This window comes from Beta vulgaris, chromosome 8 (assembly GCF_026745355.1).
Source record: "Beta vulgaris subsp. vulgaris cultivar EL10 chromosome 8, EL10.2, whole genome shotgun sequence".
Classification (NCBI taxonomy): Eukaryota; Viridiplantae; Streptophyta; class Magnoliopsida; order Caryophyllales; family Amaranthaceae; genus Beta; species Beta vulgaris.
This window is the reverse complement of record NC_079209.1, coordinates 60,946,669-60,966,741: the sequence shown is the minus strand read 5'-3', so window position 1 is coordinate 60,966,741 and position 20,073 is coordinate 60,946,669. Positions and strand designations below refer to the sequence as shown.

The window sequence follows — 20,073 nt, the reverse complement described above, 5'->3', positions numbered from 1 at the left end:
GGATTACCCTTTACAAGGTTCACTTTCAAGTACTAATTTGGAATGCCTAAGCCTATTACATACTATACCACCAAGGTAAGCAAAACCTGTTCATAGAATAGGAGACCAAATATTTCAGAAATTACAGTAAAATTAGTAAAATTTATTATTGCAAACATTCTTTTCAGCAAAATTCATTTTTACAGTTCTATTTTGCTAGATAATGTTCCATTTGGAATCCGCGGAACGTCTTCAAAATTCCAAAAAAAAATCCAGAATTACAACATTTTGTACAGCCAAAATCCAAAAGAAACCTTGTTCTAGTTCACCCAAGTCAATATTTGCAATCAAATTTAGTATAACAGGCCTCCACAAACTCAGAAAAAAAAATGTATACTTTGTTCTAAACATGATTAGCCGAAAAGCCTGCTTATGACAACTGAATCAACTCTTATCTTTCAGGGAGAAAAGTTTTGAAGAAAAACATGGGAACAAATCCCTCCTACAGTGAACAAAATTCCAGAATTTCCCATGCAGAACAATGAGAAAAGGGATGGGAGTTATTACGTCGACATCTTACAAAAATGATGAGAAAAGCTGGTCAAATTGGATTGTGAAGTAACCGAGCCTCAATATAGTAAGCTATTATGGACTTAATCGAGGTAATCTACACCATCATCGTCTCCATCGTAGTCCACTTCACCTGTATCAGAGCCACTGAAAAGTGACAAGAACACGAGAACAGAAACTAACTGAGCTCCTAGGAAGTATTTGGCCCTACGTCTGAACTTCTTCTCTTCCTCTGACCTTTCCTTTTTAGGTTTACTTTTTGGCTTTGAACCTAGTAAAAAAAATTTCACAAATGTCAAGATATATATATAATTACACACGTGGAAACAAATTTTAAACAATGTCAAGCATGAAGAGAAAATGAGCCAAGATGACAAAAGGGAAAGAGATCAATAATCAAAAGGTCTTCGACTGGGAAGACATGCAAGTTCAAGCAAAAGAGAAAAGCGACCAACATAAATCATCATTATAATGGAATCAAAGATATCTGACCAAAAATTTTTTTGATGGAAAGATACAAATGAAATTAGGGTAGTCTTCTGACTCTTATCTCAAGACCAAGCCTCAACATACTTCTGTTAAAATAAAGCCTTTCCCCTTTTCTATTTTTCTCCTCTGTTTTGGTATCCTTTATTTTCTTTGTCATCATTGAATAAGCGAAAAGGGATACTTCACGACAAAATAGAGAATCCAAGGACATGTATGGTGCACCTAGATCATGCACAAAAGCGCTTGTTGAACGGTCAGAACCTCAGTATTTCATCATACATTGTACAACCACATTAAAGGCAAAACTAAGATTTGCTACTCGAGTGCTTCTTTATACATTGAGGCCAGGTTCCAACGGAGCAGCCCAATGGCCATCCCATGGTCAACCAAGAATTCCACGATGACTTCATGTCAAATTTCCCAATAATCCTGATATTGCATCAGCAAGTCTGCAATCCACTTACAGCTCAACATATTAACCCCATAAAGTCCCACCTTGCCGGGCACTTAAGAAGGCTACTTTCTAAGATATGTTCTTGCGGGTATTTGAGATTGACGGTTCTCAAATGCCTATAAACCTTTTAAAAGATAGTGAATGATGGACTGTTGGATCTTGCCCTTGTCATCTCGCTTCAACTTCCACGACACATTTAAAAGAATCACGCAACCAATAAAATGAATATGCCAACAAGCAAGTGAGTAACATGCTCCACTTCAGTAAAAGAGTAAGAAAATAAAAGCATTTGATCTATCAAATGGGTCATCACCATATGTGAAATTTACTTCAATAACTAATATCTTACTCCAATTCGAAAAGCCTCCTGACTTGTCTGTTGAAGATGACGGGTGTCCGTCAGATGGTGGAACTTTTGACCAAGCTGGAGCTGCTGATTGCGCTGAACCGTCTATGAGCTCAGTTCGGAGCTGCTCAGCGTATTTCACAAGATTGCTGAAATCCAAAAGCTTGCTCTTCAAAACTGATGCATCCTACGGATATAGCAAAAAAAAAAAAAAAAAAACTACAAATCAGTTTAGATAAATTTTAGAAAAAGGAAACAAAAAGGCAAGGGCTGAAATGACCATGGACCATCAATGCAAGTCCCAAAGAGCGTGTATTATGAAATCAGAAAAGCCATGGTCAAGTTCACTTGGGCTAAATGATAAGACATTGGATGGTTCTGGGAATTAAAAAATCTGACATCGTGGAGAAGCATGGCCTAGTTCAAGGGAGCACTGCAAATGTCATTATGAAATCAGAAAAGCATGACAAGGAAAAGGGGACTCTCAATATCTTTAAAAGGAAGAAATATAAAACTACAAGTTTTTTTCGTGAGATATTACTACAACTAGCCCTATTCGATGATTATGGCATAAAGTTACAGAGACACAATGCATGATAAACCTACATGAACAGAAAACCCATGACTTGATCAGGTTACTCTTTCTTATAGACTTAATTAGACTAAGCTTATACAAAGGGGATATCTCCATCTACTAATATAGGAGAAAGTTTAGTCTGGAGAGATATTTATCAGTTCCTCATAAGCATATTAGCCAATGAAGGCTTTATATAAGCAAGAAAAATCAAACTTGACACGTTACAGATCCAACTGAAAGCTCATAAAAGCCAAAAATAGGTCGCACAGCGCATTTTTTCTTTAAATGAGATATCGATAACCATTGAGTCTGTTATGAATTTTCACTAAAATACAGTGATTACTTACAGGTAAAGCTCGAAGGGCAATCAGCGCGTGCCCAAGGAATAAAGCATCCAAACTACTGGGCCTACGAGGGGAAAAGGCAAAATCAAACCAAGCTGAATCAACAGTGATGTTCATCCTGTGTTTTGCACATTGAAAGAAAGAATTATGTCAACAATTGCAGAGGCACCTGTCTCCAAAGAGAAAAGAGCCGTCCCCCAACTGAGTTGAAAGAGCTCCATATGCTAAGCTTGCCTTCCTATAGATCTGTAAGAAATGACAGACAAAATAGAGGATTACAGATTAAGTAAAGCTGAGCTCAGGGAGCAGAGAAATTTAAAGTTTGATGGATAGTTTGGAAGCAAATATTTGGACAATAAAAATTTGTGACAGTGCTTCAAGGTAGGAAAAGGACTATTCTTCTGCTTAAACTCCAGAAAATTGCAAGCAGTCAGAAAGACAAAGTCTCGTGAACGTGGCAGGAAAGAGAGCCATTAACTGATCAAATCAATAAAAAAGATTGCCGATTAGTAAACAAGAATAACAAGATCAGAGCAACATTCAACCTCAGTTTCTATTCTCTCAGAATTTTCATCAGTGATCCCAAAATGACGCTTTACAGAAAGAGTTTTCTTTAAGTAGAGAATAGTTCCAATGGGCCATGGGAGGTCAGACAAGTAGATCTTTTGTACAGAAGTTTTATCTGAAGCTATCCAAAGCTCATATACAAGAGCATCCACAAGCCAGCTGCTAACCATCGCCTTCATTGATATCCATTCAGGGATTGTGCTAAAATCAGAGTCCAAATCAACAATACCATCTTCTCTTAAGCAATCAATGACTCCACCTTTCTCGTTGTTGTACGCCACATAAGAGTCAGATTCAACAAATGGAATTTGATCTAATAAGAGAAGAACATACGACCACGTCATATAGATCACTTAAATTGAGGCATTTTGAACTAATATAATTTATCAGACAAAATAGTATACCAATGACTTCTATAGGTATAGCTTACGACTAAATTGCTAAATCTCTAGCACACTGTAAGACCACATTAACATGATAACTGACATTTGCAACAAGGGTTTATTACGAATCACCAACAGCACAACAACAACCTGCTTAGGAACTAAAATGTAGAAAAGAATATAGAATTATATTAAAATTATCAGTAAAAGCATATTCTTCCTACGTTACAAATTAGTTGCAACACATCCCTTATCCAAGAGGTTTCATATTAGTTGCAACGTTACTTTATTTGTTAATAGGTTCTCTTTCTCTCTCTCCTCATCACATGGATCCCTCTTTCTATTTCTCTCTGTATCTTTCCTCTTCACATGCACTCCTTTAAACATTTGCCTCCCTGTATATTCCAGCTAATGCAAAAGGGAGGAACTCGTATAAATGTGGCATTGAAGTCAGCTTGGTCTAATCAAAATCTATCATAATTCAGCAGCTCGATTCAAACAAAGTTCAGTCAAAAATGGTACACCTAGTAATTTTGCTAAAGACACTAATTCTATTTTGCTTGTGAAAAGATAAGGGGGAGATACAATCATAAAACTTACAATCTTATAGCTAACATTAAGTTCAAAGTCTTATCATGTTATTACCTCTCCTTATTACCTCTCCCTTGACTGGTAATGTTTGCTAGTTATAGGGTTTTGAGGTATCCTATAACATTCACATACTTGTATTATACTCAAGTCGGGTATTAATTTGTTCCCTTTTTGTATCCTTCAAAGTTGTAGCTTGTAGGCAACACTTGATGTGTCAAGTGTAACATGTAGGACTACAAAAAGTTAAGAAACTCAAATTTATGTTTCTCAAACTATTCAAATCGAGTATACAAGTGTCACTTTTACTTTAACAGATAAATTCTGACAAGTTAACTTGATACCTAATAAGTTCTTTTTTCAAGTTTAAATCTAATAAGTTCAAATATGTGGAATTGGGGTGAAGAGAAAGTATCCTAACCATGCAGCTCTTTTTTTTTTTAGTAAATGGTATGAATCCTTCTCATTTTTAGAGTCATCTCATGACATCCCTCCCAAAGTGCGCTGTCACCACCTGAGAAGGGCTGTACATTTTAATATGAAGTAAAAGACAGTCATTGCATATGGGATCAACTGTTAACTGCAAACCTCTTAGTTAACTTAGGGATAAAGTTGCATACATTTAACCCCCCCCCCCTCCTATCTCGCTCATGGTCTCATGGCATAAGCCTCTATAGAGTAGTTGCATGTGTGTTGATGTCAAAGTTTAATCCTGTCCATACATGCACTAATTCATGCACCAATTCAGATCCATTCGACTTTTATATATATACCCCCTCTAGCGTACTACATACACTATATAGACTACAAAGCAAAACAATACTTCTTCCTTTCTTTTTTAATTGCAACGTTTCCCTTATTTAGAAGTTTCTTATTAATTGCAGCGTTTTTTCTTTAGTAAAATCTTCTTTCTATCTCTCTCCTATCGCATTGCCTCCACTTTTTATCTATCTCTATATCTCTCCTCTCCACATAAGCTTCTTAAAAAAGGGGTTAATGGGGTATATTGCTATTATTATAGAACGGATGAAGTACTATGTAAAGAAGCATTGTCCTGTTGCTGCAAAAAGCCCTGTTACTCTAAACATCTATATATAGGTGTGTGTTTATATACTCCTATAGCGTAAGATACTAACATTTCTAGATTAAAACAAGCTAAACCTTTTTTTCTTCATCTCAAAAACCACAATGAAGTGACCTTAGAATTTTTAATGTGCACTTAATTTTTAATGTTTTCCTGATGCTTGATTGCTGTGCAATCCACAAAATCTAGTTCATACCTCCAAGCAGTTCAATAGTTCTTCCTCTATAACTCTCACCCTAAATACTCTTAGTATCGTCTTGCATTCTATACATCCATACCCCACTTTTCTTTCCCCGTCCTTATACAACCAACCCCAACCCATTACGCACCTTCCCTTTCCTCCTTCATACCCCTTCTACCACCTAACCACCCCTAATCCCACCAGAACCACTTAAATTCTCTAGTTACGACGCTCATTGAGCGTGGATAACTCCAAATTTCCATCAATCCAGATTAATCATCATCAAATTCAGCTGCAGAGAAATACAATTTCTGAACCAATAAACCCTCTTTTGCATTTCTAGGGATCTACCCACCTATCTAAACATCAAAAAGCAGTCAAAGTGACATCACCCACAAAGCATTTCTCTCAAATTAAAGCAAATCACAATGCAGAAACAAATCATAACAGCATGAAAACCAATAACACTAACAATTTACAAAAACCCATAAATATTCATAGAGAAAGAAACAAATTTTAAACAAATCATGAAGAACCCAGATAAAATTAAGAAAGAGGGCAAAAAAGATGGAACTTCAAAGTTCAAAAAACAATACCTGAATCAGGAAAAGTGGAATGAAAGTACAAATCAAAAGGAAGACGTGCAAATTTGAGATAAAAATAAACAGGCAAACAATTAGAGCAACCAGTGGGAAGCCCAAAACAGGGTTTTGTTGTAACAAGAGTCAGTTTTCTCTCTCTTGATTCTTCCATTAAAATGAGCTTGATTTTTCTTCAAAAATCTGGGTAAAAGCAAGATTATTTTCTCACAATAAAAATGCAATGAAATGTTATGAAACTAAGATTTATTAGAAATTTAGAACTTAGAAGTAGATGTTGATAGAAAGGGGAAGAGAGGCTTAGGGAAAGGGAAGACAAGGCAGGGTTTCTTGGTGGTTTAGAATTTCAGATGCTTCGGTTCTTCAATTTCTTTCTACTTTTTTTTATTATCTTTCATATTTTCGGTTTACGAACTTCTATTTGTCGCCTTAAAATGGCCCCAAAAAAACTTGAAATTACATTTTTAACTTTTTCTTTTTTTCTAAACCACCAACTCCACCACCCACCAGCAGCCCCCCACCCCCGTGCAAGTCACCACGAGCAACCCACAAAAACCCAAAAAAAAAACAACAACTGCGTCCACCGCGAAAACGTTCGATCTAAACGGCGGAAACATTTCCGCAATGGACGCGGCTGGATTCTTTTTTTGGGATTTCGTTGGTGGTTGTGCATGGTTTAGTTGGTGGTGTGTATGGCCTCGGTGGTGGTTGCATGGTTTCAGTGGTGGTTGTGGAAAAGAAACGAAAAAAAGAGAAGGGTAAAGTTGGAAATGTTTAACCTGGGTGATTTTAAGTAATTTTGGGACTATGATTAACAATCCTCTTTTGGTTTTTTCGATTTATGAAAAAATATGCACATTCATCTCGGAAACGTACAAACTTTGTAAGTATATAAGTTTCGTAAATAAAATGTCATTGATGTTTAGTAATAGAGGTCAAATATTGATTGTGATTTTTTCTTATTTTAAAAAATATATAAAAGAAAAATCACGGCTTAATATTAGTAAAAGTTATTTACGAAAGTGCCAATCGATGTAAGAATTTATTCATCTCCAACATGAACCGACACTTCTTCGATTTATTGAAAGTCATTATTAATTAAACTTGTTTTTGATTCCATGTGTTTTCACATGCCCCTATTTAATAATGTGTTATGTTTAACTTCCCCTCAAAAAAATGTGTTATGTTTAACTAATTTTGATCTATCTCTACTTACTTATAAAAAATGCATTTAGAATAAAATTTTAAATGGCATTACTTTATTTGGACCTATTATTGAAGTTTTTAAATAGGGTATTGAACTTATCAAAACTTAATTCAGACTATGTTAATTACTTTGAAATTACTTTTATATTGAACATATAATAAATAGTGTCATGTTATATACTATATTGTATGATATATTTAAAATCAATCATGCCTAAACCAATCATGCTTCTTATGATAAATGACAACAAAATAAAAAACTGCATTTTCTAGTTAAATTATAAAAGGATATTGCTAATCCTTTTTAATTTTTTTTTATTAAGCTAGTATTATGTCTAAAAAATCACTCAACTTATAGCTTTTGATCTTACTAATAGATATGTTTGTTTTTGTTTTTTTTTTGAAAGAGAAATAGATATGCTTGTTAGTTTAACTTCAAAGCATCACAACTGAGAATCATTGTCCCAAATCCAAAATCCTTAACCTATCTTAGCCAAAAGTATATGTATCGTCTCTGCCATTTTTACCAGTACTTCCACTTCATCCTCTATGGCCAACGAGTTATCCCATGTCTTTCCAATGTTGCGCTTAAACCAACTATATTATAATGGAGCCACCTCACCACTACGAGGTCAATTGAAATATGAATATTTTTATAATTAAAATTAGGTAATTTGAAATTATTTTATTAAGATTGATAACTTAAATCTAGTAAAAACTTGCTAATTTTCTTATGACCCCACCAGATATTTTTACATAATATACCACACTTGCATAAATATTCAGCTTAACCAAACCCAAATTCACAAGATATTAATACATTTCAAACTACTATCCTTGCTGGGAATATGAGAAGAAACCAAACAAAATCCACTTTTTTCAACCTCTTTCTTACATTCTGGAACTAATCTCTTACTTGTTAGTATCCAAATAAAATAATAAAAATAATTATTAAAAATAAATAAAATATTAATTCATTAAATAAACTCAAATTATTATTCATCTATCTATTATTTTACATTTCATAGTATTAGTTCCAAAAATATATGTCAGCAAATCTAAGAACAAGAATGGACATTTAGCTTCCCTTGACCAAAGTCCAAAAACACTATCCACATCCAAGGACAAAATAGGACATTTGGCCCCCTAGATTTTGGCACTAATCACATAATATTCACATATAACTACTCATTATTAAAGAAAAACAAACAAGATAAAGTAGAAATCAAAATAACAATTATAAAAATCATTTCTAAAGAACTAAAGAAGTGTGATAAAGATTCAACAGTACGTGTCCTGCATATTTCATACTCATATGCACTATCCTTTCAACATTTGATGCCAATTTTCTAAGTTAGCTATATACCCTTTACTTTGTCTTGTCTTTTTATGCCCAGAAATACACCAAACAGAAAACAGTACTACTAAAAATTCTAGATTTATCCCTTCAATCTTCATCTTCTCCCTTTTTTTTTTGTTTTTCTTGGGTACTTTTATTGGGGAAAAAAAAAAAACTTGTCTTGAAATTTAGTCTGTTTTCCCATTTTTGGGGGACCCTTGTTTTTTGTTTAGTTTATAGTTGTTCATAGTTCTTTATATAAATATAAATGAAGTTAAATTAATGCTCTTTCTTAGACTTTAGGTGCCCAATTATTGATTTTATATTTTTCTCTCTCTAGTTCACACTCTCTCTCTCTCAGTGGACTTCTTCTTCACATTTCATCAGGAAAAAAACTACAGAGGAAGGGGGGTTTCTAGGGTTTTGGTGAACTTTGAACATCTGGGTTTTACTTTGGTGAGTTTCTTTAATCATTTTAGGTTATGGTTTTTTTTTTTGGTTTATGGGTTTTAAATTATTGATGCTTTGATTTGTGTTTAGGGTTTTGCTTGTTTTTATGCTCTGCTTCTGTTTGACCTTTTTTTGTTTGTTCAGAATGAAAAATTATGTGTTTTTTGCTGTTGTTTTTGGAATATTTGCTTAGAAATGATTGTTGGGTCACTGAAGTTGAAGTGGGTAGTTGGTTAAACTCTGTTTTAGTCGATTTTTATGATTGTTGAATGAGTTTGATGCTCTGTTTGGTTGGTTTTTGAAGGGAAAAATTAGGGGTTTGGGAGGGGAGTAGAAAAGTTGGTGACTTTAGCTTTGAAATAGAAATTTTGAGGTAAGAGTGATATAAATTTTCTCCTGGTGTATTTATTGGCTTACTTATTTATTTGGGTAATTTCTCTCTCATTCTTTTCTTTTGTGGCCAATGATAATATACTTGTTTAAATGTTTCCCCTTATCAATTTTGTAGCTTTTATGCTTTTATCCAAAGTTCGACTTCGCAATCCTTTTGGTTTGTTGCCAAATTTCTACATTGAGTCTCAACTAACACATTTTATTTGGTTTTCAGTGACCAGAGAGTTCAATCTTTAGTATATGACAAAACCCTTGTTTAGAAACTGAATCTTTTGGGTCCTTTCTATACTAGGATTACCTAAAAGAAATGTCCATTCTAAATATAGCATGTTGTTTAATCGGGAAAGAAATAAATCTTGGGATTGTAGAAGTGATTTGTGTGCTTTGAGCAAAGCATGAGTTATGTTATTTATAGAGGGGAGGTGAGGGTTTGAGTCCACAATTACTTTTGGGCTTCTGAATGGAGGGAATCTATGCGACAGTGGTAAATGAATATCGTAGGGAGTGGAACCAGCTGATTAGTTGAGCCTATATCATTTCTTTTGGGTACTGAGCATCCTGCCTTCTCTATCTTGTTCTTCTCCCCCATTTTGGAGCCAAATAAATATGAACCAAACAAACATGTTGTTCATCTTTGTCGAACATTTTGTCTGTTTTGCAGGAACATGAATATATTCAGTTATTGGTATTCTTGGAGAGAATAAATTATTCTTTTGGATAGGATGGCAACTGAGAGTCCTATTAGGATGCTTGAGGCACGTGGACAATGGGCCTCTCGCAAGGAGGGTGCAAATTTTTCTTCAACTAAGATGGCTTTGGATGAAGAGGCTTTACTTGTTAAGGGTCACAAATACTGCGGTGGGAGGATTGCTGTTCCCAATCGAAGTGGTAGTGCACCCCCAAACATGGAAGGCTCCTTTGCAGCCATAGAAAGTCTCATGCAAAACTCAGGTCTTAGTGCTAATTTGGCAAATCTAAATTATGACAAAGATTCCAGAGGGCCTACAGGGCTGCTGGTTTCTTATTCATCTCTTGGTTCGAATTACTCTTCCAGTGTCGATCCCCAGTTTCATTACTCTCCTGCCTCTGGTTTTGATCAACATTTGGCATCCAGTCATGTCGGCAATAAAGTGGGATTGACTTCTTTTAGAGGCAGCAGTGATAACTTCTTGCGTTTATCTCGTGGCGTCCTCCCAACACATGAGGAGGAGTCTGAGGATGATAGGTCACCACAGAAGTCTTCTGATGATGTCAGAGACAGGAACTCTGTTGTGTTGTCAGGACATGAATCATCCTCATCAACTGGCGAAACTAGAATTATCTCAGATCTCGCAAAGGTGTACTTCTTGTTTTTGACTCTTCAGTCTTCACTGTTTAAGATGGAGTAACATGATCTTTGGTCTAACTTTTAATTGAGATGTTCCGTCTTGCAAGATGTTCCACGTTTCTTAGTTTGTTAGATGAGTTGTAATTCGACTTGAGAGAATATGAATTTCTGGCCTATTATCAGATCTTATTTCAAACCTGTGACAATTTCGTACTACTAATTTGGGATAATAGACTGTTTGCTTGTTGCATAAGTTGCAGCTGTGAGTGTATGTGTTTGCTGTTTAATACTTTCCTAATATATGACTTTAGGTTCTCAGATCACTTCCTCAACAAAATATTCTATTAGTATTGTGTTCATCTATCTCCATTCTCCAACTAATCTTTTGAAGTGGAAAAAAATATTTCAGGACGAACTTACATGTATGTCGTCACCTGCAACTGGAGCAGCAGGTGACGGAGCTAAGAACATTAATGCTAATAACCCTTCCTTGCATGGAGAGTTAACAAGTTCATCAACAGCAGAAGCGTCCGGTATCTCTGCAGATGGTAAAGCATCAGCAAGCCCTGTATTGAGATCATTATCTTATGATTCTAGACAAGTGTCATTGTCATCCATTCAAAATGAAGATCATATAGTTTTACTTCCAGAAAACAAGACTTCGGTTAGTGGTGATGCAGAAGTAGCTAACTTGCAAACAGGGATTAGGGCTCTGAAAATATCTGGCACACCACACTTAGAAAGCCATGGAGGTCGAAGTGAAAGGCAGAACAACCTCCAAACCAGTTTATTGCAACAACAAATGCACCAGAGTGGTACCTTTCAGTTTCAAGGCTCTATGCCTCAAATAGTTTCTCAAGGAATAAACAACTCATATGGTGTTGCAAACCAATTTTTGCATGGTGGGAAGTTTTCCTCAACGGAAGTTCAACCTGTTCTTCACTCATCCGGATTTACTCCTCCACTTTATGCTACTGCAGCCGCTACATATATGCATTCGGCAAGTCCATATTATACTGCTGCACAACCACCTGGAGTAATATATCCTTCACAGTATGGCATGGGTGGATATCCTTACAATGCAAGTGTTATTCCTCCTTTTATGGCTGGATATCCCTCACCTAGTGCTGTCCCTTTAGCCTTTGATGGTGCTTCTGTTGGCTCTGACGTTAATATCCAAGTTTCTGGGTCATGGGGAAGCAATTCACAAGCAGTTGACTTGCAGCATCTAAAGCAGTTTTATGGACAACTTGGATTTGCACAGCCTTTTGTGGATCCCCGTCTTCAATTTCACCAGTCTTTCGCTGATCTATACAACGTTCCTGGTCAGCTTGATCCTTTGGCATTGCGAGGGGGTGTTGTTGGGAACCAGGTGAGTGCTTTTAGTCCCAAGTCTGGACCTGATTTTTCATCTGTTTCACTTGATCATAGACCTCAACATCAGGGATTTGGTGGACAGAGTAATATAAGTCAGAGAAGGGAGCAAATTATGGGTACAGATTATGCTGGGAGCTCAGCTAATATGGGTTTCTTCATGCCTATTCCAAACTCATCTCTTGCCAGCCCCGTTTTGCCTGGATCTCCAATTGCCGGTACTAGTCTTCCTGGAGGAAGAAGTGATGTGAGTTCTCCAAATTCTGGTAGAAGTGGGAGTTTTTATACTGGTTGGCAAGGTCAAAGAGGTTTTGATAACTTAAATTATCAAAAGCCTTACTCCTTCCTTGAAGAGCTAAAATCTGGTAAAGGTAGAAGGTTTGAGTTATCTGATATTGTAGGTCATGTGGTTGAATTCAGGCAAGTTCATTGCAGTATGCAATCTGTCAATTCAATATTATTTTAACACCTTTTAAAGGATAAAAGTGATTTTGTACTCCTCTTTCAGTGTTGATCAACACGGGAGTCGATTTATTCAACAAAAACTAGAAAATTGTAGCATTGAGGACAAGGCATCTGTGTTTCAAGAAGTTCTCCCTCATGCTTCCAAATTGATGACGGATGTTTTTGGAAATTATGTTATTCAAAAGGTAGTAGTTGTTACCTTTTTTCATTGCACTAAGGAAATTTGCTTGTTTTGTATGCATCAATATAATACTTTACCTTCAATATATTGCAGTTCTTTGAGTATGGAACCCCTGATCAGAGGAGGGACCTAGCTAAGGCACTTGCAGGTGAGATCTTGCCACTGAGCCTGCAGATGTATGGTTGTCGTGTCATCCAAAAGGTATATGCCTAAAATGATCTTCATGCAGTATTTACATTTATGAGGACCGATTCTTTTTGTGCATCTGTCTGTATCTACCACTGTTTCATTTGGTGTTTTTCTTTTCTTGCTGTATATGCATTTCAGATTATGTTTTTGTGTACTACAATTTCAATTGTTTCTGACTTTCTATCGTGATTGGCTATCACTTCTCATATGTTCGTCCTTTGATCTGTTATGGGTATTCTTCCGAAAATCTCCTGGTTTCAAAAAATGACTGACCTGTGAATGTTAAATGGAATGATGTTAACATCAGAGATCTCTGAATACTAATCTGTACTTGTGTCACACAAAACCAAGTGAGCAGCAATGTTGTATGATTGGTTTGTTATAAGTTTATGAGGTGAACTGGCTGATATCTCTTATTCTTTTCAGGCAGAATTAGACATTTTTAAGTAGCTGGCTGGGTGTTGTTCCTTTCAAAATTTTTATGCAATGGTATGCGGAAATCTAGTTTATGTCCAATGATATTTGGCTAAACCCTTGAGTTTTAACAGATCACTTCCTAAGTTTGTACTTGGTGGTTTGCCGAGGCAGTGAGTGGGTCATATCAGGTCTTCTCTTTCTTATCATGGTAGATTTATTATTTTTGGCTTATTAAGGAGCTAGGGACCCTTTCCCTATAGATCATTGTGCCTTGACAAAGCTTTCTGTATGCTATTCTGCCTTGATTTAAATCATTTGAAATGATTGATATTCTCATGTGTATTACTGTTTCTGTGTAAAGTTCCTCTTAACCTTTTGGTCCATAAAAAGGATATACTATGTGGGCATTAAGAATAGAAATTGATAGTTGGTTGGTCCTTGGTTAAATTCAACTCCTGACAAATATGTACAAACTTCCGGCATGTGTCTTAATGGAGTTGTTGTCTTTAATATTGTACAGCCTGTAATGTACTGTATGATGGATGTGTTTGGAGGTTTTCCCTTCAATTATGTATTGCTTTTTGCTCTGCAATCAGTAGCCGGTTCTGCTATTACTTTTTACAATGAAACAAGAGCTTTCTCTGGTTCTTAGTTGCCTTTACCTTGCAAGTCGCAAGAAGATATGATAACTCTTATTTTCTACGAGATTCATGACAATGCGAGTTAAAGGTAGGATCTATCTTGATTTTTCCCACATTAAAGGTGGAGAAATGTGCTGACCATCTGAATTGGCTGTCTTCTTTCTTTGTAGCCATCAAGCTCTATATTTTCATTCTTGTGATAATTTCTGTTTACCTCTGTAATGCTTTATGCGTTGGAGTTCATTAATAGTCATTATTTTTAACCATCTGATAATTGCCATTCTCATCTGTAATGGACTGTGTTTTGTTTTCTGCCAAAATTCTACTTTGCATTTACTTATTATATACTTCCTCCGTTTCAATTTAGATGCTAGATAGAGAAAGTGGGGATAAGAAAGGTAGAGAGAGAAAGTGGGAGACCACTACGTTTTGAATAAAAAAATTTGTTAAGGAAAAAGTATGGGTATTTTAATGGAGAAACTGGGCACCACCAACTTTTTAAGGACATGAGGACGGTAGGGCCATTCTTCTGTTTTTCAGTTCATGGGTTTACTAGAGAACGACATATTGGCAATAAGGCTATATGGAACCTAGTTTCCAACTTTGCCATTGCATCAGTAATACTAAACCTGTGTATTATTATCCTGCACCATTTGAGTCATCAGCGTAAAATTATGTAGGATGTTCTCTTGTGAAACATAAGATTTACAAATTCTTGTCAGAGTATATCTGGTGGTGTGATATGATTCAGAATATGGTTTTAACTAGCTACCAAACCTGAGTGGGGATGGGCGAACGCTAATGTTTTAGAAGTAGATAGTTTTCCTTGATGTATTTACATGCAATCAGCATATGGAAGTTAGAAAGTCAACACTTCCATTTGTTATTTTCTTGTTTGATGTCGCAATGCATCGGCTAAAAATAATTCTGTAAAGAATAAGAGGTATGCGTATGATAATGTAATGAATCTATACTACAAATGGTCTTATTTATTAAGTATATTTCTTGCTGAATCCAATGGTAAGTTGGTAACCAAACATGTAATTTTTCGAATTATATAGCTAAAGTTACTGTTAGTTAATATAATCCGATAATTTCTTGTGGTTTGGAAACATACGTTTATTTGTGTTCATCCAAAATCCTAATTATCTATTAATATTAAGAGGTATCGATCATATTATATGACATAGCATGAACTTGTGGTGCTCTCTGTGCTCTTGAAAAGTTACCCATTTATATAGATGGTTGGATTGATATTGCTTTAAATATTTATTCCAGGCTCTTGATGTTATTGAGGTTGATCAGAAGATTGAACTTGTTCGTGAGTTGGATGGACATGTCATGAGATGTGTCCGTGATCAGAATGGAAATCATGTAATTCAAAAGTGTATTGAATGTGTTCCATCAGAAAGAATTGGTTTCATTATTTCAGCTTTTCGTGGTCAAGTTGCTAGTTTGTCAATGCATCCTTATGGGTGTCGGGTTATACAGGTGATATACGTTCTGGGTATTGCAACCAATATAATCTCCTTATTTCTTATTGACATTTCTGATGTTGAATTCTTATGATAGAGAGTCCTGGAGCATTGTACAGATGAGTTGCAGAGTCAATTTATCGTGGATGAGATACTGGATTCTGTTTGTACCCTTGCCCAAGACCAGTATGGCAATTATGTTACCCAGGTTGGTTCTCCGTCCTCCAACCTATTGATCCCACCGCACCTTCTTTCCAACATATCATATGAAATGTTTTTTTTAGCCTATATATTAACAGGATAAGGCACTCTAAAAAACATTGTCATTAGTGATGAGAATACGAAGAATGGAGTTCATTGTCTCTGGGGAGGGATTTACTTTTGTTTTGATGATGAAAAGATAGGCATTATTTCTCCAATCTAGACATTGAGAGTAAGAACAGTGAACTAGCCAGGTCTTTGTCAGACGATCTTAACACAAATGAAGACCTATAATATAGTGTACAAGGAGTTGATTGTTACAGATCCTGATTGTCATGGTGCTCGGTGCTGCAACCTGTATAGCTGCCTTGGACATTTTCCTGTGCAGGGCTTCTGAGGCCTGGAATATTTGTAGGTGTTTTGAGCTGATGAGGCCAGGAAGAAACAAAATTAGAGGAAGCAGATGCAAGTCAATTTGATATAGATTAATCCCTTCTTGCACCAAAAATTTTGCCCTTTTGAAAGGACTAGAAACTTCGATGATTTGGACTAGGTAGAGATTCAAAATTCACTCAGTATCAACACGTAATAGTCTAGTTGCACATGGCACACTTGAAGAGACTTTCTGTGTAGGTGAAGAAGTCCACACGTGAAATGATGCTGTATTATTATGAGTTGCTGAAATATACTAAAAATGGAAAATAGGTGTTTCTCATGTTAGGAGATGCGATCAAAGAATTTATAACTGATATTGCCTGGTTTCCACAGTATTTTAGAGAAGAGTAGCGAGAGAGACCTGGGGGTTGGGATTTAATGAAAAACAAAAAGTGATTCATGGAGAACTATCTGTGCATACTAAATTTCCTGGAATTTGAATTGAAACGAAGAATTTCAAAAATAAATGACAAGTTGCAATGGATGGAGCGTATATCACATTCATGACGATGTCGGTAGTGAATTATCTGTGGTAGGCAAAATGTATCAACAATATGTATGTCTAATATTCTGAAAGGTTTAAGGTTTTGCTATCAATGCATATAAGATTGCACCTTGCTGTAATTAAACTCCTTCCTCATCAGTACTCCATTTGATTGTGGTTTTAGAAGTTCATGGTTATTTGCTAGTATTTTTCCCCTGAGACTGTAAAAAAATGTATTTCCTACTTCATATGATTTATCTAAATTGTGTTCTTGCAGCATGTTCTGGAGAGGGGAAAGCCTCAAGAGCGGAGCCAAATCATAAAAAATTTATCTGGTCAGGTTATAAAAATGAGCCAGCATAAGTTTGCATCAAATGTTGTTGAGAAATGCCTCGATTATGGTGATGCTGCTTCGAGGGAACTCTTGATTAGTGAAGTCATTGGGCAAAATGAGGGAAACGATAACTTGTTGGTAAGTTTATTAAGAACTGTAAATTCATTATATGTTTCTTTGCTGTGCAGCTGCCCTCATTGCTAAGGCAAATTAGATAATGGTTATGTAAGCAGCAATGCAGCAGTAGAAAGAAATTTGATCACAGTGAGATTAATATATGGCAGATAAATCCTTCATCATTGTAGAGTATAATTTGATTAAACCTCTTTGCTTTATACGAAACTTTTCACAGGTAATGATGAAGGACCAATATGCTAATTATGTGGTCCAGAAGATTCTTGAGAAGTGTACAGAAAATCAACGAGATCTGCTTCTCGGTCGTATCAGAGTGCATCTCAATGCATTGAAGAAATACACCTACGGAAAGCATATTGTGGCTCGTTTCGAGCAGCTGTTTGGAGGTCTGTTTCCTAACTTTATAATTAACCATTATGCGACATTTTTAATTTGCACTTCTTGGGTGAGTGCTAAATACTTGTATCTAGGCTGTGTTAAAATCTGCATAGGATGTTTGTTGGAAGGCACACACAATTACCGAAATTTTACTTTGACTGCTAATATCCCTCATAATATGTTGAGATGAAAGTAATAAAATTATACCATTGATTCGTCTTACAAAGTACTTTCATCATTATTATTCTATTATAGTTTACATGTGCGAAGATTTATAAATGGTCTAAGTTCAAAGCCGTGACTGTCATTGCTCTGGTCAGTGATCCCTTATCACCTGAAAGCTCATGTTATATTTATCTATCTTTTATTTCATATTCTTATTTCTGCTCTCTCTCTGGCAAAAAGAAGTTTCATACACTCTGAAGCTATCCAGAAAAGTATCACGTAATATCCTTCATTCTATTAAGAGATCAGGGTAATGAGTGCATATTCAGATGGAGTGGGTTTTGACTTTTCCATAGAGATTAACGTCACACGACCACACAATGGGAACTGACACGACACGAACATGAAATCAATCGAACCCGGTCCAATATGATCATTTTTTTTATGCATGCAATTATCCTATATGGTTTATATTTTTTGATATATCTCATGACTAGCCCGAAACTAAAAATAAACAAGACCTAGTTACCCAAATTGTGTACTCTACTTTGCATCTTCATAAACATGCATGGATTGAATATTTGTTCACTTGAGTATTTCTAACTTACATATTTCTATTGCAACTTTCTGCTGGAGTTGCAGAATTTCAAGCACAAGGATCCTGATTGGTTGTGGAACAAACTGGCTAAGAGTTAGCACCTTCAAAGCACGAAATGATCTCGAGAAGATGGTTTTTACATTTGGAGAAAGACGAGATATCATCTGACAGCTTATTGTACTTCTATCATTCCCCGAGCGCTTCTACATAGAACTTCTTAGGGTGGATGCTGTAAAGTTTAGTAAATTTGTGTATACAACAGAATTTGTGTAGTTACAGGAGCTGATAATCATCTGGGCTTGGTTAAAGAACATTCAATCAACTATTGGAATAGCTCATTTCTTTTTTTCTTGTAATCTTCTCTTTTTTACAGTAGTATGTCTCAGTTGTCACATTAGATAGTTCACAAATAAAATCTTGCTGTCATTTGAGCACATGTATGATTTGGCTAGTGAGTTATGATAGGAGGATGAGATTATCATGATTGACAATAAGTCATAAGAGTAGAGTTCCATGGGGAGATTTAAAGAGAGCTGTTTGTGGGTCTGATTGGTCTCTCCGAATTTACGTGTGAAGCACGCAGCAAGTTATTGTTAAACAGTACAACAAATCTCCCTTTAGAATTATATACTCGTTCGAGCACAAATTAGAAAGTGCAATGTCAACTAGTTTATTTGGTAAAGTTATGTCGGGATTGTGTCAGTAGCCTATGAATCGAGATATGTATAATTACGTTTTTACAATGAAGAGAAAGGACATGTCAATGGAAAATTTTCACTACCTCCCACAAGCCGAATACGAGTTCGAAACTCTTCACTCCACCCTTCAGTGAAGTAACTCCCATTGCATTCCTAAGGTAGAACCTAGTGGTAGTGCGTGAATGAAAATCGACAAGTGATATTGTATTTGGGGTTTCTAGGATGAATTCTCATGAGAAGGAGAAACATGCATGAACTCTTAGGGTGTTTACTGTTTAGTATGTACATGTTTCAGGACAGATTCATGATTTCATGTTTCATATACCAAATGTGAAATGTCCAAGGATACTTTCTCTGTTCTGATAACTTTATATTTGACTTGGTATTCGAATTTATAAGATTTGTTAATTGTGAATTAAAATTTTGTAAGTGTATAAAGAGAATGTTATTGGATTATTGGATCAATACCTTCAATTGAATGAGTACAAGTAAGAGATACATTGATGAAGATAGAAAAAAAAGGTTATGCGTTGCTCAATGCCGATGACCCATTTGGTGTGGCACGACTTATAATGCATATCGGGTGCTTCGCACCATCTGAACTCTCTCAGAATGCCATCAAACCGCCCATTTATGATTTTATGGTGCAGCCATAGAATGGTCCCGAAACGGTTGTAAAAGTTGTTCTTATGCCCGTTCAAAGTCGTGGGAGTTCTTAATGTACCATCCCATGTCCTCCGGATCCATCCCACGACATTCTATGCACGGGTCCCGTTGACGTCTAAAAACGTGACTTATAACCTTCAATTTTGATCGTTTTAGGGTTCATTCGGGCCCGGTCATGTTTTTCACCGAAAACCTTCCTATGGGGTGCGGCACGGCTTATAATGCATCCTGGGTGCTTCACACCATTTGAAATGTCTCAGAATGCCATCAAACTACCCATTTATGATTTTGTGATGCAGCCACAAAATAGCCCCGAAACGGACTTTAAATTTGTTCTTATGCCCGTTCAAAGCCGTGGGAG

The 20,073-nt window shown here is 35.9% G+C and overlaps 2 protein-coding genes across 7 annotated transcripts; one reads left to right on the top strand and one right to left on the bottom strand.

Moving 5' to 3' along the window:
* Window positions 1–121: 121 nt before the first annotated feature.
* LOC104902373 (mitochondrial outer membrane import complex protein METAXIN) lies at window positions 122–6,555 on the bottom strand. Its single transcript, XM_010690133.4, has 6 exons — window positions 6,159–6,555; window positions 3,305–3,639; window positions 2,929–3,005; window positions 2,763–2,823; window positions 1,842–2,025; window positions 122–820 (listed from the first exon to the last, which is right to left on the bottom strand). Exons 1-6 carry the CDS (start codon window positions 6,313–6,315, stop codon window positions 633–635), a joined length of 1,002 nt encoding a protein of 333 aa, XP_010688435.1. The 5' UTR covers window positions 6,316–6,555; the 3' UTR covers window positions 122–632.
* A 2,160-nt stretch (window positions 6,556–8,715) lies between these two features.
* On the top strand, window positions 8,716–18,704 carry LOC104902372 (pumilio homolog 5). 6 transcript variants are annotated; one of them, XM_010690130.4, is made up of 11 exons: window positions 8,716–9,162; window positions 10,211–10,886; window positions 11,286–12,248; window positions 12,321–12,670; window positions 12,759–12,900; window positions 12,990–13,097; window positions 15,422–15,634; window positions 15,716–15,826; window positions 17,016–17,210; window positions 17,425–17,593; window positions 18,393–18,704. In XM_010690130.4, the coding sequence occupies exons 2-11, from the start codon at window positions 10,272–10,274 to the stop codon at window positions 18,413–18,415; spliced, it is 2,889 nt and encodes a 962-aa protein (XP_010688432.1). In that variant the 5' UTR covers window positions 8,716–9,162; window positions 10,211–10,271; the 3' UTR covers window positions 18,416–18,704. The 6 variants fall into 6 exon arrangements, with proteins under 6 accessions (XP_010688432.1, XP_010688433.1, XP_048490779.1 ...); XM_010690131.4 differs by having other exon boundaries at window positions 8,717–9,162; window positions 12,336–12,670; XM_048634822.2 differs by adding an exon at window positions 9,764–10,095 and having other exon boundaries at window positions 8,717–9,162; window positions 11,286–12,670.
* The last annotated feature ends 1,369 nt before the right edge of the window (window positions 18,705–20,073 follow it).

Coding starts and splice junctions, on each gene's coding strand:
- LOC104902373 (XM_010690133.4), bottom strand. CDS start 6,315: ATGGAAGAATCAAGAGAGAGAAAACTGACTCTTGTTACAACAAAACCC. Junction 3,640..6,158: donor TTCCACTTTTCCTGATTCAG/GTATTGTTTTTT, acceptor TTCTCTTATTAG/ATCAAATTCCATTTGTTGAA. Junction 3,006..3,304: donor CTGAGAGAATAGAAACTGAG/GTTGAATGTTGC, acceptor CATTTCTTACAG/ATCTATAGGAAGGCAAGCTT.
- LOC104902372 (XM_048634822.2), top strand. CDS start 10,272: ATGGCAACTGAGAGTCCTATTAGGATGCTTGAGGCACGTGGACAATGG. Junction 13,098..15,421: donor GTTGTCGTGTCATCCAAAAG/GTATATGCCTAA, acceptor TATTTATTCCAG/GCTCTTGATGTTATTGAGGT. Junction 15,635..15,715: donor ATGGGTGTCGGGTTATACAG/GTGATATACGTT, acceptor TTCTTATGATAG/AGAGTCCTGGAGCATTGTAC.